The sequence below is a fragment of the Triturus cristatus genome, chromosome 9 (assembly GCF_964204655.1).
Source record: "Triturus cristatus chromosome 9, aTriCri1.1, whole genome shotgun sequence".
NCBI lineage: Eukaryota > Metazoa > Chordata > Amphibia > Caudata > Salamandridae > Triturus > Triturus cristatus.
Genome location: NC_140592.1, coordinates 434,836,950 through 434,855,532, shown reverse-complemented (window position 1 = coordinate 434,855,532; position 18,583 = coordinate 434,836,950). Strand labels below are relative to the sequence as shown.

The window sequence follows — 18,583 nt, the reverse complement described above, 5'->3', positions numbered from 1 at the left end:
TTTCAAGTTAAGAAGCATTTTTTTTTCAAAGTATAATTGCATTAAAAATTAGAGCCAGGTAAACAAAAGCAAAATGACTTTTTTCTAGTACAGAAGGACTAAACGTTTTCTTTGCAGGCTATTTGCAAAACTAAAATTTTCACAGCAAAAAAGTAAGAGCATTTCTTCACTTTTTACAGAACCAAAGAAGCTAAAGCTCCAAACACCACAGAAAGAACAACTGAAAGAAAAATTCAAAGAAAACCAGCATCTACACCAGGACTTTCCGACCACACAACAGAAAAACCTAAAAAAGGTAACCTGTTTCATTCTGTCAAGTCTCTCCAAAAATAACCTTTTTTTCATCAAAGGTATCAAGGCAGCAAAAAATTCCAAACCAACAATAACTAGTGATATTTGGATGATGGATGGGACGTTTAAATCCACACCCCACCCATTCACCCAAATATACACTATTCACGCCTACATTAATCATACAGCAGCGCCCTTAGTGTACAGTTTACTCCCTGATAAACAAACCTCAACATACAATGAATTTTTGTCAGTGATAAAAGCTAAAATCATGAACAAAAGTCCTATTAATGCGTTAATTGAGTTTGAATTACCTATGATTAACACAATTACCAAAATGTACACAGATACGCAAATTCAAGGATGTTTTTTCACTTTTCACAGGCTTATTGGAGAAAAATTAAAAAAACATCCTTAGTTGAGGATTACATATCGGACATTAAACTGCAATTTGAATTGAAGAAACTAACAGCACTTTGATTTATTCCTCCTGACAGTGTAGCTGAATATTACACATCTATTACTGAAACTGACTATTTTACTGCAAACGAGGACAAATTGGCACCACTTCTAAATTACTTTGAAGACACATGGATTGCCCATCTAAGCGGGTCAGGTCACAGGAGGAAGCCATGTTTCCATGTGAAGTGGTGGAACTGCTACTTGACCTGCTTAGACGGCGGATCACATATAAATAATGCCATAGGGGGATGGCGCAACTCCTTCAACAAATCTATAGGCAAACCACATCCTAACTTCTATCATTTTTGAGAAATTTTGAAAAAGGAGCAAAGTTTCCAAGAAAGAAAAAAATGAAAGAAATCAGAATTGCGCAATCATTGACTGATTGTCTGAAACCGTGTATTTCAAAAAGAACAACAGAAATATCTGAGGGATTATTGGGTGCAATTTACCAATTTTCATTGATGGTGGCTTCAGACTACCTAGACAATATTTCACACATCCTACTTTTCTAATCTACACTAAACCCTAAAGCACCTTACTTGCCTGTTTTGACAATGAATTTCCCTAATTCATTTGTCATTTTTAAATTATAAATTTAAAGTCGGGTTTCTGACCTTCATTTGTCTTCTTTTTTCAACTCTTGAACTTACGTGACATCCCACATTTCACCAAGAGTCTTGTGCAGTCCATTAATCCATAGTAAATAATCCATAATCCGTGATGCAAGCCATGTCCTGAGTTAAACTATCCAAAATGGACACAGTTTGGCAAAGCCAATTTTTTTTACTGCAAAAATTGTGCTGAAAACTGTACTGTGCTCTCCTACAAAAAACACATTCCAAAAAATAAATCTAGATAAAAAAAATTGTTTGGCAAAAAAGGCACCAAAAAATCCATTGTTGCTATCCTCTTTCGATTGAAATCAAGCAAAAAGGACATGAAAAACAAAAACTGTTTTCAAAACTTTGCTACAAAAAATCCATTGATGCAATCCTCTCTTGATCGAAATCCAGCAGAAGTTCCCAAAAAATATATCCATGTTTTAAAAATGTCCCAAAAAGTCATCATGTGATCCATGAAATCTGGGTTCATGTTCCTTTGATCTATCTGAAAAACAGTGGCGACGCAATACCTTAATTTCTAAACCCGTTGCATCAAAAATATTAAAAAACTATTGCTTTCACAAGACTATAGTTTAATAGAAAAGGTAATCATTCTTTTTAAATATTACTATTAAACCAAAAGTGTTATGAAAGCTATCAACCCGACATGCTCCTACAACTGCTACCTGCATAGGAATTTTGTTTTGGGTTAAAACATACAAAAATATAAAAATACAACTACCCTAGTTTTTACAACCTGCCTCCTCTCGCCTTACAATAAACTATGCCACCCTAAATCTATTTTTAATAATTTATGTTTGCCTTACCTGTATGCAGCTCTTCCTTGCTTCTGATCCTGACCGCGATGATCCTCGCACTGACGAAACTTATGTACAAGTGGCAACATCATCTCTTTTTGTGAAAAGGAAAAAAGGACAATTTCTCTCATTTATTTGAACAGGAAACCATGGGAAAGCTCACCAAAAAATAAAAAGAATATGTTACAATACAGTTTCTATTTTAGATACATATATTGTTTTTAATTAATAACAACTTAACTACATTTTTAATAATACTCAAGTATTAAAAATAATTCTGAGTATTAATACACTACACCCGACCAAAACCCCTGTTCCCATTCACCCCATCCCACAGGATGGGTGCCAATCCCTTTCAATTTTTTTTATCTTTATCTTTTTTTAAAAACTACAAACTTGTAAACTAAATATTAATTCATTCTCAAAAATTAAAATTAATATCCGAGTATTATTACACTCCCCAACTCAAAACCCAAGTTTCCTAAGAATCCCGTCCCAGAAGATAGGTGATAAGCCCTTTTAATTAATTTTTTTATATATGTTAATTTTATAAAAATAAAAACAACTAAACTAAATAATAATTAATACTCAAAAATTTAAATTAATGACTGAGTATTAATACACTCCCCCACCCAAAACCTCAGTGTCCTAAGCATTGCGTCCCAGGGGATGAGTGCCATACCTTTTTTTTTATTATTAGTTAATAACAGTGAATTAAAATATTTTTAAAACTTGTATAATACCCAAATATAAAAAAAATATAAAATAAAAACTTACCTCACTTACCTCCATTACTCAGCATAAAGTGCGTTGTAATGGCACACGTTGTAATTGCACATGTGTTGTAATGGCATGCGTTGTAATGTCACCTGCATTGTAAAAGATGCGTTGTAAAGGTATTACGATGTAATGCCTACGTTTTAAGGGACATTTCCCTGTTTTTCCCTATAGAAAGACAAAGAAGTGAGGAAAAGGAGTAAAATCCTGGAGACAGGATGGAGTATGCTGGAGAAACAAAATGGAGTAAAAAAGGAAACGCAAGTAAGTGTTTGAGGTATTCGGACTAGGAGTGTGTGAAATTAAAGTAATATTCTTTTGTGTAATTACAAACAATTATGCCATGTTACCCACAATTATGTGAAATGCATATCTGCCATTTTGCATTTTATTTTAGAATGAAATAAGTCCTCCTGTCAATAGTTGATGTGCGGATGCATTTCATAAAAGCACCGCAAACAACAGACATTCATGCTCTGTTATTTTTGTACATTCAATTTACATCAAATGACACTTTTGCAGTAAATGTTTACAGTGAGTGATGCATACTTATGCAAGGTGACATAATGGTGTAATTTCAGGAATTTTGCATAAGAAGCGTAACTCGGAATTCCGAAAATTATGTGAATTACACCACCATAATTTTAATTTCACCTAGGTCTAGTACTGCTTGTAAAGTAAATAAACGGGAAATTAGGAAAATGTTAAGAAACATGCAGCAGTATACTAAGGTAGAGGCTATCGGCTAGCTACAACAAACATCGCTGCCTTCAGTAATAATATGGTGAGCAGATAGGGAAAGTTTTGCCGCACCAACTGGCTGATAAAAGAGCAAGGAGTCAGATTAAGGTGATTAAAAGTGAGGATAGAGTTTTACACACACAGATGCAGTCAATATTGGAACAATTTGCTGGGTTCTATCAGAAATTATACAGTCAAGTTAGCGAGTTTGATGAAATGGTGTTTAGTCGATACTTATCGGGGTGCACCATTCCAAGGCTTAGTACTGAACAAGCAGAGACCCTTCAAGAGGGAATCACCAGCAAATAAATATTGGAGGCCTTGGCTTCATTTCCCAGTGGCAAAGCAGCAGATGACAATTCAATACCTGTAGAATTTTATAAAGATTTTAAGGATTACATCGTGCCACTCCTAAGAGACGTCGGACGATCTTAAGGGGACAACGGGGATCTCCCTAGCTCATTGAATATGACAAATATCATCTTTTTCTTAAAAAAGGGAAAGGCTTCAGAGGAGTGTGGGTCATATCGACCTATCTTCCTTATAAATGCGCATGCCAAAATCTTTGCTCGGATCTTAGCCATGCAATTGGCTCCTCATTATGCCAGGACTGGTATCTAGACCGCAGCACAGCTTTATACTGGGTAGGGATACGTCGGCCCATGTTAACACAGCAATTGTGGCTTTTGATGTGACAAAGAAACCGTGTATTAATTTGGGGATGATATTGTTGGACGCCGAAAAGGCTTTTGATCGCATAATCTGGGATTGTCTCTGGCCCACACTCTCTGCCTATGAATTGAATGCTCACCACTGTAATTGGGTATAGGCTCTATCTAACAATTCTTGGGCTCAGCTGACATATGGGGGGCTGGTATCTTCTCCTTTCCGGATACAGTGGGGAACTCGTCTGGGTGCCCACTGCCCCCTCTTTTATTTGCTTAATATATTGAGCCGTTTTTACCCTTTATGCTACAATATTAACATTTTGCCAGCTAGGGTAGGAATATGCAAGCTGAAAATGACTGCATATGCTGCTTATGTGGCCGTGTATTCGTCTGCCCCAGTATCCACACATAATCACATTAGAGATGAAGCTAACAGATTTGGTACTTTCTCAGGATACAAACTAAATGACAGTACAACCCAAGTTCTTCTTAATTTTCAATCTTCCAGACTAGTTCCTGGATTCTGCTCATTAGTCTTATACTTGGGGTGCAGATATCTTCACAGGTCAAAAGGATTGTTGCTTTAAACTATGAGACTCTTTTACAGTGTGTGGTCCAAAGCTTTGGAAATTGGCATAAGTTGTCCATCAGTATCGTAGGCAGGTGAAACATCATTAAAATGAATATATTACCCACATTTTTACATTTTTCATTCAATACCTTTACGGGTTCCAAATCTTTGTTTAAAGAAACTCGAAGGGGCTCTCAGGAGCTTTATTTGGGGGTATAGACAGCAAGGCACGTAATACGGCATACTAAGTTTCCTTATAATCAGGGTGGGTTACAGCTTATGGACTTTAAGTTATATTATTGGGCGGCGTTTGCAGGATGTCTTAGTAAACTATTGGCCGGACACAACTACGACTTAATAATATGATGTATCTTGAGTTATAATTTGTCTTCATTACTTATCTCATGGCTTATAATTTGATTATTTATGATAGATAAGCGCTTGCATGACTGTATAGTCTTTTGACTTATGTATTTTCTATACTTTATATATGTGTATTTTTTTAATTCCTTTTTTCCTTGTTTGTTTCTTAAACAATTTGACATAAAAAGAAGAAAAAAAGAAACATGCAAAACAATAGAAAATATAGAGAGCCATGCTGCATATTGGGTAAGATTAGTCAAATGTAGGAAGAGTAAATAAACAAAATTGAGTTAGAAGCACCACAAAAAGTGCCTCCCATGGTGGCGGCATCAACATCTCCCTGGACCTTAGAAGTAAACTTGCTTGCTAGGGTCTCCTCTGCTTCTTATTTGGTACTGAAAGGAGGAAAGACAAATAAGACACTGATTGGTAGTGCTATCTGCCATAAAATTAAACCACCTTAAAAAATCTACAGGCAAAAAAATCTATTGTTTGAGCAACCAATCCGATACTTCCTTTATTAACCTCCAACCCAAAAATAGTACCCTGTACTCCAAATTATTAACTACAAAATATTATTGACCCTCCACTGGCTTCATATATTCTTGCTATCTTCATATCTAAGCCATCCACAAAGCCAGTAATCATCATCATCATCAGCTTTATTTTGACACAATAGTCATAAAAGCACATACATGTAACAAAAACAGTAAAAGACGAATTGTAAAATATTACAATGAAAAGGCAAACATATGCAAAGGATATTTCATTACCAAAGCATAAATGGGAGATAAGAGATATCTGATAGCACATAGATTATATTAAACATAGGACCAGCAAAATAGGATCAAATAGCGGGCACATTTAGTCTTCTTATCCTCCACATTGATGCAAGAAATGAGGATACTGCAAACACTATTTGTCTAGATAAATCAGTCTTAAGGACTCTGTAAGCTTCCCTACAGTGTATGAATCCAAGATTCCTACAAATAGGTATAATCCAGTATTTCCTGCTATTCTTATAGGCCGGACAGAAAAACAGTATATGTAAATCAGACTCTGATGCAGCATCGCAGCTAGGACAATTTTCCAGAGTGGAGACTGACCAATTGGCTGTGTATGCTCTTACAGGAAGTGTGCCAAATCTCCACTGGATAAATAATTTCTTATTAAGATGGGGTCTAATCTCACTGAGTGCCTCTTCAAAGTGAAAATCATCTTTTGAGGTTAAAAAGTTTTTGGCTAAAGTAGAAGATTGAGATTTTGTAATAGCATTAGCTAATTTAGCCGCATAGTAAATAAAAGTCAATTTTTTTGCGGAAATAGTGAAACAGGCTGTCGCTGGAGTTGACCAGAGATCAGAAAGTCCAAGAGCATCAAATTGGGTCCTAATATACTGAAACCAGGGAAATTTGCCTGCACTCGGGAAACTCAATATTTCCGCTAATTCATTCCTATAAGGCTGTAACTCCGGGGTTGTCCACATCCTTCTCCAGAAGATCAAGGGTTTCAGACCGAGGACTTCATCTATAGGACGTACACCTAAGTCAAGTCTTAAAGGAAGTAAAGGAGTGCTTTGAGGAAGTAATAAAAGGTGTCTTAAAAACTTGCATTCCGCACGTACAATCTCTGGGCAACATTTCGATCCCCAGAGTTCAGCGCCGTAAGAAATACGACCACGTGCTTGAAGTTTATATATTTCGAGTGGGGGCGCTAGTGGTTTTGCAGATGAAGAGTTATAAAACTTCATAATCCCACCAATTGACTGAACTAGCTTTAAACGGGCCTTGGTTTGATGAAGGGCCCAAGAGAATCCTTCATTTAGAGTGAGACCGAGATAGTCGAAGGTATTAACTCTCTCCAAAGTTGTACCACCTATAGAGGGGTTTGAACGTGTTTTAGAAGGTGGGTTGAAAATCATGAATTTAGTTTTCAATGTGTTGATTTCCAGCCCATGATCCAAACAAAATATTTCAAACGCGTCCAATATCCTCTGTAAACCAAAGGGGGATTTCGAAAGCAGGAGGGTATCATCAGCGAACATTATCGCCGGAACCCTGCTGCTAGCTAACTTAGGAGCATCGCTGTCTATAACCTTATCTAGGTAGGTGAAGGCTCCATTAACGTAGAGACAAAATAAAGTAGGGGCCAGGACACATCCTTGCCTGACTCCTTTCTCTACAGCAAATCTTGGAGTAAGTGTTCCAAACTTCCCATGCCTGACTTGAGCAAAATTCGCTTGGTGTAAGCGAATTAAGATATTCAACAACGAGGCAGGTACACCCAAGTTAGCTAAGACAGTCCATAACTTTGATCTTGGGACAAGATCAAAAGCCGCCCGCAGGTCGACAAAGACGGTATACAATGATCCCAGCTTAGCATGTACAGTTTTCCAATGTAAAAGCATAAGCCGAAAGATTTGATCTGTCGTAGAGACCTTCTTCCGAAAACCAGCTTGATAGGGACTAAGGATGGAACACTCTTCCATCCAGTCTTGGAGATGATTTAAGATCAAGCGGGCGAAAAAATTTTGAGGTACATCTATCAGACTAATCGGCCTGTAATTTACTGGAAGTAGAGGAGAGCCTTTTTTAAAAATGGGAACTATCTCAGCTCCGAACCAAGTGGTAGAAATTGCCATGCCCTTTAAAATGGTATTAAATAGTGCCGTTAGGTAGGGAGCCCATATTAACGGTTCGTTTTTAAAAAGGTCACCAGGGAGCTTGTCTAGTCCCGGGGCTTTTCCAGTGGGGAGAATGTTCAAAATATCAACAACTTCAAGAACCCCAAACTCTTCCAAAAACTGGGGTGCAACGGGCAACTCTAAACTAGCCTCTGTACTCACACCGTCAGAGGGAGGAGCGCAAGCATAGAGCGCTGAAAAATAGGCCTCCCAGACTCCTGCAGCTATGTTGGAAACAACTGCTGGTGTACGGGCGGACGAACCCATGTTAACAATTTGCCAAAAAGTTCGCGGGTCATTACATTTAAGTGCCTGCGTTAGTTTAACCCAATTGTCAGTGTCCCAATCTGCTTTAGCATGTGCAATTAGTGTGTTGTATTCCCAACGTCTCTGCTTTATTAACGATTTATTCTTGGTGGATTTCAGTGCAGTCAGGAGTTGGATCTTTGCCTGCCTGCATTGTGCGTTATACCACTTTGGTGGAGCAGAGCTTTTACTTTCCTTAGTTGTTACAGGATTGAACACGCTAGCTAGTATGGTGTTTAACTCAAGGTTCAAATTCTCAAATTTTTTGAGTGTATCCTTGGTGGGATATTGGAGAGGAAGGTGTCCTACTGCTTCCAATAACGGAATTACCTTTGAGTACAAATCCTGAATTGCACCAGGGATGTTAGACAATTTCTCCCATCTCACCCTTCTTCTGTTACTAGATAGGATAAGGCCTGTATCAGAAGTATTCAAATCATTTCCGTTATCAAGGGTTGTGAAAACCTCCTGTAAGGAGAACCATAAAAACAAGGGGTTATGGTCACTATCGGTCCTATGAAGGACCTTAAAATCAAGTACCTTGTCCCAGGAGCGTGTCTCAACAAATATATAATCCAAAAAGGATTCTTGGCCGGGCTTATTAAAAGTACACTTAGCTGGGGCATCAGAATTAGAACGTCCATTACAAGCCCTGAGAGAAAGTTGCAATGTTAGGGCCGTAATCTGGAGTACTAACGGAGACCAAGCCCTCGGAGGCTTGCCCATTATAGGAGGTATTTTCCAATAATCATCCTCCTCTTGGATGTCACCGTCTATTATTCCCGGAAGCGGCTCAAAGTGTCAGTTAAAGTCGCCTCCTATTAACAGGTTAGAACACTCGGAGAGAGTATTCAGCCAAGACAAAAGCTGGGCAATAGTTTTTGACTTCGCGGTCGGATTCACTGGTCTCGAGTAAACGTTAACCAAAGTAAGGGTAACGTCTTTCGGCCAGGTCAAGATCACACACTGAATATCTGGAGATTCTGTATTCACCTCGGTTGCAATGCATCCGAGGTGCGTACGAACCCAGATAGTCAGTCCCCCCGATGGTCTGCCCCGTCCGTGCCACTGTGCTGGAACTGAGAAGGAGGCAAAGCCGCTACGGGAATATAATTCCCTTGCCCATGTTTCTTGGAAGAGGCAGATGTCCATGGAGTCAACAAAGTTGCCCCAGTCCGAGCAGCCCAATTTGTTGGGCAAACCCGCTACATTCCAAGATAATATCCTTAATTTCAGAGGGATGGATAATGAATCTGAAATGACCGTTTGGACATCGCCTCGAGTTGCATGATCAATAACGCACTGATCAATCAAATTTTCTCCGATGATAGAGACTGGTAAAGAGTTCACATGGAGAGAATTGTTGATTGGAATTGTAAACAACTCAACCATTGGGGCCTATTAGTTGTTTCTTTTTGGTGGGATTAGATGCTGGTTAATGCTTACTGGGATTGGCAAAAAGGTTTTAGCCAGTCCCAGTCTGGTTACGCATGGGGATAGTGTATTACTATGGTTTGATTTAAATAATGAAATTTGACTATTATCTACAAGTAAGTCAGTGTGAGAGTCCGTAGGTTTTAGTTAGTCAATCTCACTTAGACATCTGAACCGGTTACAGTCCCCAAAATACGATAAAGTACCCCCGAAGTCATTGTTAATTGGGTTGTTAGTAGCAAAACCTCTTCGTCCAACCCGTGTCCAGCCTTGATGAGAATCTAAATCCATATTTCTTACATTAGGAGGATAAAAGAAAGCTAGTGGGAAAATCCTAATAGTGGCTGGTAGTTCCCTATGAGGGGAATTTAATATAAAAGAAACAGCACCCCTGTCCCTCATATTTATAACCACACAGTCCCCATTAATACCTTTCTTTGTTGGTCCCACCCACTGAACCCTTCGGACCATAAGAATTTTACCCCTATATTTTGGTGGGAGTGGTCTATGTTTTGTAAGCCAACATACCACTTTATTCTTAAGTGATACGAAAGATTCCTTTGCGCCCTCTGGAAGTTTGGGAACTCCTGCGAGGACAACAACCAAGGGTGCTGCCTCCGGGGGAAGACTTAAGATTTGGAATTCTCCCGTGGGTTGAAGGACTATGTTCGTATCCGGGTGCTGTTCTCTCTCTACCCTAGTAGGTGTATTAGGCATTGCCCCTGAAGAGGAGGTAGAAATAGGAGGGTTAGTTGAAAGAGTGGATGCCTGGTGATGAGGAAGAGAAAGTTCAGGGACTTGTAAAGATGGTAAGGAACTGGTATCGTGTCGTTCATTATTTAGAGCAATATTTAACTGACCCCTTCCCGCTAAAGATTGAGTAGGGCGAAAATTCAACTCAATAGCCCTTTCCAAATTTGCCAATCGATCTTGTAAGAGATCAATTTTAGTACAGAGGGGATTCAATGCAGATTTAAAGAGGGCCTCTATGTCCTGGACTTGAAAATCCGTCATTGTGCCCATATTAACAGTATTAGTTGTGCTATTAGAATATTGCACAGGGGATACCTGATCAGAATGAATAGCCAATATAGACTCAGGTTCGTTAACAGCAACATGAGACCCCATCGGGTTTACACTGGTCTTACAAGGAGAAACTGAGTGTGTAGTGAAGACAGGTGCCCTATGGACTCTGTTCCTCTTTGGTGGAGGGCCCTTTTTCCTCTTTTGGATTGCCCCCTCCCTAGCGTCTCTAGGGCGCTTCTGGCCAGCCTTAGAATGATGACTTGGGACAGAAGTAGGGATTGGGCCATTTGCGGGAGATGTCACAGAAAGGATAGAATCAGGAAAGGACTCATTATCTGGGAGAGAATTGGCCTGGGGGTTAGCAGTAGGAGAAATATGCTTACGGGGTCTGGATTCGTTAACAGGCGTTCTTGCGTTAGCAATGTGACCCAAAGAAGATCTTTTAGCGTTTTCTATGCCCGTTGAAAGGCGTTTCTCGAGGATAGTTATCTCGTTAGACAACAAAGAGTTAGCTCTTATTATAAAAGAATCTAACGTGCCAGAAACGGAAGCGCTGGGCAGGGTACATTTGCTACGAGTTTCCCTGGCTGACATTCTAGCAATGAACTGGAGATGAAAACAGTCAAAAAAAAGAAAAGTACAGTTACAGAAAGCAGCAACAGGGACGAATCATACGACAAACTCAATAGGGGTGGCCCGGTCCGGTCTCATCCGGTCTCGAACGAGCTAAAACGGGCCCGCCCTTGGCCCGGGCTTCGCCCGCGCTGCGTTCCACGCTGCGGAAGTGCGTGAACGGGATTATAAGGATGCAATAGGGGTGGGTCCGGAGGAAGAGGCGGCAGCAGGAAGGTGGAGGGCTGCTGGGCCTCGCAGTCCTTGAATGCACAAGTCTGTTTGCACCAAACACTCCCACTCGAGCGGCTCCCGCGAAGAGGGGGCCGCGAGGATTAAAGTGCTAACCAGGGGCGGGTCCGGAGGAAGAGGCGGCAGCAGGAAGGTGGAGGGCTGCTGGGCCTCGCAGTCCTCGAATGCACAAGTCTGTTTGCACCAAACACTCCCAATCGAGCGGCTCCCGCGAAGCGGGGGCCGCGAGGATTAAAGTGCTAACCAGGGGCGGGTCCGGAGGAAGAGGCGGCAGCAGGAAGGTGGAGGGCTGCTGGGCCTCGCAGTCCTCGAATGCACAAGTCTGTTTGCACCAAACACTCCCACTCAAACGGCTCCCGCGAAGCGGGGGCCGCGAGGATTAAAGTGCTAACCAGGGGCGGGTCCGGAGGAAGAGGCGGCAGCAGGAAGGTGGAGGGCTGCTGGGCCTCGCAGTCCTCGAATGCACAAGTCTGTTTGCACCAAACACTCCCACTCGAGCGGCTCCCGCGAAGCGGGTGCCGCGAGGATTAAAGTGCTAACCAGGGGCGGGTCCGGAGGAAGAGGCGGCAGCAGGAAGGTGGAGGGCTGCTGGGCCTCGCAGTCCTCAAATGCACAAGTCCGTTTGCACCAAACACTCCCACTCGGATTTCACTTGTGCAGCGAGATGAACTCCGGACCGGGGAGCTGCAGGGAGACGGTGCGCTCCCCTCCACGGCAGAGCCAGTAATCAATATTGCACTGCATCTCACAGAGATAGAAACTGTGTAGCTACTGAAGAGCTATGGCAGTTCTCACCACCCTTTTTTTTTTACAGAGTTTTATATAGCGCGAACTTGACCCGGTAATGGGAATCAAAGCACTTTACATAGAAACAGTTGCTTTACATGAGGACACATTCATTTTTGTTAGGCACAGGGAGATTAAGTGATTTGCCCAGAATCACAGGATGTTCATCGTCATTGCAGAGACTCGAACCCGGTTCCCCAGATTCGAGGTCAACTCCTCTCCCCAAGACCCTTAAGATCTATCCTCCTCACTTCCTACCCATAAACCTAATGCTAAGCATACCTGGCTCCACAATGCCTGTCCTGACTTCCTAGGACAATTCTACTCACTGTGGTACATACATCCAATACCTGGCAGTATGACTCAGTTGATGGCCACTCCCAGACCTCCTGATACCCTTCCTGACAAGCCTCATAAGTCTCTCTGGACCACAAGCACTCCCCACTTAAAATCTGAATCATAATAAATGTATATGCACTCATTTATGGATACATATAAAGAAGTATTTGGGTAATTGTATACAAAACTATGTGGCAAGTGCATTAGGTTTAGCACTGTAGAAAAGGTTAGCTATGTTTTCTACACTGCCTGACCACTTTTTAAACTTACATTTCTCGAAAATGGCTAAACAATGTAGACTGGAAGGGGTTAAAAAGTTAGGTATGTCTGGATGGTTAGTCCCCTGGTACAGAAAGTTGGGCCCTCTGATTGGTCGAGGAAGCTGTTTCTCCATCAGTCATTTCAGTACCACGGTACTGTACCGAGCCATTTTCTTGAATTTTCTTAACAATTAAATTATATGATTGGCAGACCGCATCAATTAATAAAATGTTGCAGGCACCATTACTGAACTCAGTCCTTGTTGCATAAAATCTTTTTCAGAAAAGGGCATAAAAGGGCAGAGTAGAGACACCCTGAACCCCCAGGCACCTGTGGCGGAGGCTCATAAGGTCCGCCCCAAGGTTCAAATAAAAAGCCAAAAACTTGGACTCTGAGTATTGTGGAATTCCCACAGGATGCTCTGCACAAGCTTCAACTCCATGGATCCGCGGTACCATGCCAGGTTCCTCATGTATGCGTGCATGGTACCTCAGTACCATTGGGTGGAAGCTTGCAAGGCGGGTAAGAAGGAGAACAGGTGAGCATTGCAAAAAGAAAAAGAAAATGCGGGTCGGCCACCCATGGGGAGTTGAAGGCAGAGCCTGCAGTCTTGCATCGAGGGAGTTGGGCATCCACTGCCGGGGAGGGTGCAGCAGAGTCTGGCTAGTAGCCAGGCCCTGCAGCTAACCCTTTGCTGCATATAGCAGAACAAAGGTGATTCCATTTAAAATGTGCTGGCAGCCAAGTTCCACTTTAGGAGCACTTCAGCCTCATGGTCTAGAAGTCCACCAACATTTGTTTAAAACCGGAATAAAAGTTTTCCAACACATAAGTGTAATTTAAGAGTCCCATCATGTATGGATGTTGGTGTTATATAACATGTGAGAAAGCATTCTCTGGTGCGTATACTGTGGTAAATGCTTTTCAGTTTCTACTTCTTCATCGCCACTGGGCTCCTTCCTCAATAGTTCAACTTGTTCATAGAATGCGTGTGAAGATTCTGTCCCGTCACCTTTCTGAAGGGTTATCGTCTAATCTTACATCTTGAGCGCCGCTCGGTTTAAGGTCGGGAGGCCATCAGATAAGGCCTTTCTGCTATGTGTTGATCACTGACAGCTGCTCACAGCTGTTCCTTGTTTCCCCACTCCCTGTAGTTCGGCACACTTTTCGTCTTTCTGTAAACACAACATGTTGTGCCCCTCGTAAGGCACATTGAGCCCGATTCACAAAAGCAAAATGAGACGAAAGTCTAACTTTACGAATGTCGGGGCATATCATCAAGCACCGGAGATAAAATTATCGCCGCCTTAGCGTCCGTTTTTGGACAGAAAGCGGCGATAATTTTATCGCCTAATCAGCAAGGTCACGCTATCGCGTGAATCCTTGCATTATCGCCCTTTCCACCAACGCCCATCTTTGCATCTCTAATGAGATGCAAAGTGGGCGTTCCTGCCCTGACATAACTGACATTTCTCCAATTATCAATGGGCACGCTAACCTGCAGAGCGACAAGCAGAGCGCGATAACCTCTGTTATCACTACTTTCCTTACGCCTGCTTCAAAACTGACTTAGCCATGATATCCTATGTTAGATGCATATCATGGCTAAGTATGCCTTGCCCTATCAGCAAACTTTCGCCATACCTTGTGCGATTATCGCTGTATTTCCAGCGATAATCGCACAATTGGCAGCTTGCGCTCTGAATTTTATCGCTTTGGAGATAAGCGTTGCTGATAGCACGCTATCTCCGCTATAAAATTCAGAGTTGGCCGGCGATAATTATCCTCGTGCTAAGAGCGCTGAGCGATAATTATCGCATGGCCTTGATGATATGCCCCCTAGTTATTCACAAAGGGCATTTACTACTCGTAAATGCCCTTTGTGAATACCAAAAGTCGTAACGTTCAACTTTTGGTATTTACATTTGGTATTCAAAAAGGGCATTTACGAGTAGTAAATTTCCTTTGTGAATACTGAAAGTCGTAATGTTAGAACTTTGTGAATCGGGCCCATTATCTTGATTTTAATACTAGCATTCTTTTTTTTTTGCAGATTTATATAGCGCGAAATTCGACCGAAGGTATTGGAGCGCTTTTCATGAGCACCGGTTACGTTACACAAGGACACATTCATGTTTTTATTTTTATTTTTTTGGTAGGCACGGGGAGATTAAGTGATTTGCCCAGATTCACGGGATGAGGACGCGACCCTGCTCGAACCTTGGGGGCTTATTTACAAGCCCCTTGCGTCACTTTTAATATGGCAAAAAATGACGTATTGTTGGCGCAAGGGGCTTGTAAATAAGCCCCTTGTTTTCCATGCCAGCACCGAGTTCGGCAGTCTCGCCGTCAGCCAACATCCCCTCCCTTTTTTCATTCTTGACATTCCCAAGGCATGTCCGAACAGCACATCGGAAGGCTACGGGAATATAGCAAGTTTATTTTAGTAATTGAGAATATTTTCTATATGTGTTCATAAATTGAAAATTAAATGTTTTTCCCATTTGAATTAAGTGAAGGGGAGAAAGAGGGTTCTAGTGTGCGACTGTTGGTGTAAATTATTTTCTTCATTCGGGTGCTAGGCCAGGTTTCCACCGCTGCGTGGCTCCCTATTCAATCGGCAGTGTAAACAAACAGTTGAGCAGATACACCTGGACAAGCGAAGCCGAGCTAAGATTCCAAAGACAGAGTAAGTGTGAGTGAGCACCGAGAAGGCGGACGCTGTGCTTTCCCAGGATGGATTTTGCCACAGCAGTGACGCTTGCCCTGCTCCTATGGATCTCAGCACTGCTCCTCATTTCATCATGGAGTAAAATGTATAAAAGAAGCAACTTGCCCCCCGGACCCACTCCTCTCCCTTTGATTGGCAACTTGCTTCAGATGAAGAGCGGTGAAATTGTGAGCTCTCTGATGAAGGTGAGGGAGTGAGAGAGTGAGTGCGTTTCAAGGCAGCCTTTCTTCCAGAAAGTATATGCACTTAGAACATTTTAGAAACATTTGAGAAATTAAATAACGTTCGATGAAAATATGTTTTCTTAATTTCTTATTATGAAAGGAACATTCAATGTTATTTATCAGTCGTGCTTTACAATGTTTTACTGTATTTTTCCACAGTTGTTTTTTTCCATTAATAACAAATATTTTATGAAATAGGGCAAACTGGTTTGAAGTAGTGCTGTTCCTGGACGAAGGAATCAAGCAAATATATTTTACTATTCTAGTATACGTTTTTTCATCAGGTAAAAACGAATTATGGCTAGCACTATTAGCGCATTTTCAATTGAAAAGCGTGATCCAATTAATGAAATTAAAGAATGAGGAACTATTTTGTTTGAGCAGATAGGAGTGACTTGAAAATGTATTTGTGTGAAATGGGTCGAGGCTGCCCACAAGCTATGCAATTTCATATTATTGAAAGAAGCTCTTATTAAATGCTATTGTTTTATTAATAATAATAATAATAATAATACTTTATTCGAGTTCAAGATTCATGAAATCATAAAAGTAACATGTTCATACATAGACAAAAAGTAGACCACAATAAAAATATTGTTAAGCAGGACAAGATAAATTACCTAAAAATTGATTAAACTTTTCCTTTTTCTTAAAATACTTTTTAAAAAGCCCAGCATTATTGACACACAGTATTCATCCTGTAAGGATACTAAGAACAATAAAGCGGGCCGGCAGTGTCTCCATGAACCATGTTTTTTAAAAATGGCTTAATCCATCTAGATCTTTCCATCGAATAAAATTTACAGAAACAAATTACATGCAAAGTTGATTGGGTAGACAGATTGTCACACAGGCATTTTATTATTTTGGGGTGCTGCAAGCAAGAAATGTCAAGAATTCCCAGACACACAGCGAGTCTCCTAGGGTTTTTTAAAGTTTATGTTTCTTTTGGAAAGAGTTGATCACACCGCAGCCACGGCAGCGATCCACTTTAAGGACATGTGACAAATGCACTCCTTGTGAGATTACCAAGAATCCAGAGAATTTTGATGGAAATTGAAGTTTTGGCCTCAATCAGGATTTCAATATTTCTGTTAAATTTCCCTGTTACTGCAGAATGTATCCAGAAAAAAGTGCACCGAATGAAGGAAAAATATCTTGGCAGGCAACAGTGGTGTAACAATTGTGCCATGAGCCCTAATTCAAGCAAAAAATTCACACTGGAAAGGAAAAAGCAGCAACAATTGGGGTACCATTTTACTTGCCATTGTAATGATAGCTGCACCCCTTAAAGGCAGCAATTCCTTCTTCTATACTTTGATGTTGACAAAGTCTTCTCCAATGAGAATAATAGTTCATGGTCATCCGTAGCCCAATGTTGTTTTCTTGCTTCTGGCCCGACAGTCACTCTCTGTCCTCCCTCGCATATCCTGGTAGTCTCACTGACATGGGTTTGGTAGCAGCTCACAAGAAGCAAAGCCCCTACAGACTTCACCTGTGTCAGCATTACTCCCAAGCTGCAAACAGATGCGTGTCGGAAACACACAGAGCTCCAGGGGGTCATGGGAATGGAAAATACAGCACTAAATAAAATTCATGCAGTTTTACATACTATGACTAACCTTGGTGAATATCTCAATCAGGTCTGGATTCCTTTTTGCATGCAAGTTGCATGTGATGCCATTGATCAGTCATATTTAGCCAGTTTGTATTTATTTTCTGTGCTTACTCATCATTTGCATAATTTCCCCTTTTCCCCCTCCTTATATCTGAAATATCTCTGTTTAACATTGAGCATTACATTAATTTGCGCTCCTCTCACTCATGGTCTATATATGTGCCTTTTGCTGTTCACACTGTGGGCCAAGATCTTCATATGGTCTACTTCTGTGCTTCAAACTCCTCATGTTATGTGCCATCAGCTCTTCGCGCTGTTTATGTGCCTCAAGCTCCTCATGTTATGTGCCATACGCTCTTCACACTGTTTATGTGCCTCAAGCTCCTCATGTTATGTGCTATCAGCTCTTCACGCTGTTTATGTGCCTCAAGCTCCTCATGTTATGTGCCATCAGCTATTCACACTGTTTATGTGCCTCAAGACCCTGCAACCACCTTTTAATGTACCATAAGCTCCTCACACAGTCTCTCTGAAGGCAGAAGCTCCTCAGGTAAGACGTCTTCCTCACTGACACCAGTGTCTTGCCGTGGTCTGTCCATGTATCTCAGATAATTTTCAGACTGAGACAGGCCCTTTGATAGGTGTCTGGTAAGGAAGGAGAGAACTCATTTCATTTCACTCCCTCCCCCACTTCTAATCATCTATGTTCTATGAAGAGCCATGGGTAGTGTTAATAACTTTGTAAAATAGGGATGGGCCTCAGTTTATGGAATAAACGAGTACTCTCTTATTTGGGGCGACTGAGGGCTCTGAACACTTCATGAGTCCTGGGACTACTTCTTTATTTCTTTATAGTATTTTATGTTATGACTATATGTCGCCTTTAGTCAATCGGACTCTCACAACGATGAATGGAGACAGAGAGACAGCAACAAGAGGAAGACAGAGGCAGCGAGGACACAAGTGAAAGGTGAGGGAAAAGGTGGCAAGGGAGGAGATAGGCTCAGAGAGAGAC

The 18,583-nt window shown here is 41.3% G+C and overlaps 1 protein-coding gene across 1 annotated transcript in view; it reads left to right on the top strand.

The window, feature by feature from the left end:
* Window positions 1-15,398: 15,398 nt before the first annotated feature.
* LOC146798102 (cytochrome P450 2G1-like) overlaps window positions 15,399-18,583 on the top strand; it is a 610,713-nt gene continuing 607,528 nt past the window's right edge. The window contains exon 1 of the mRNA XM_085625317.1: window positions 15,399-15,911. Coding sequence (XP_085481443.1) covers window positions 15,732-15,911 — 180 coding nt within the window. The 5' untranslated portion in view covers window positions 15,399-15,731. The remainder of the gene's footprint in view (window positions 15,912-18,583) is intronic.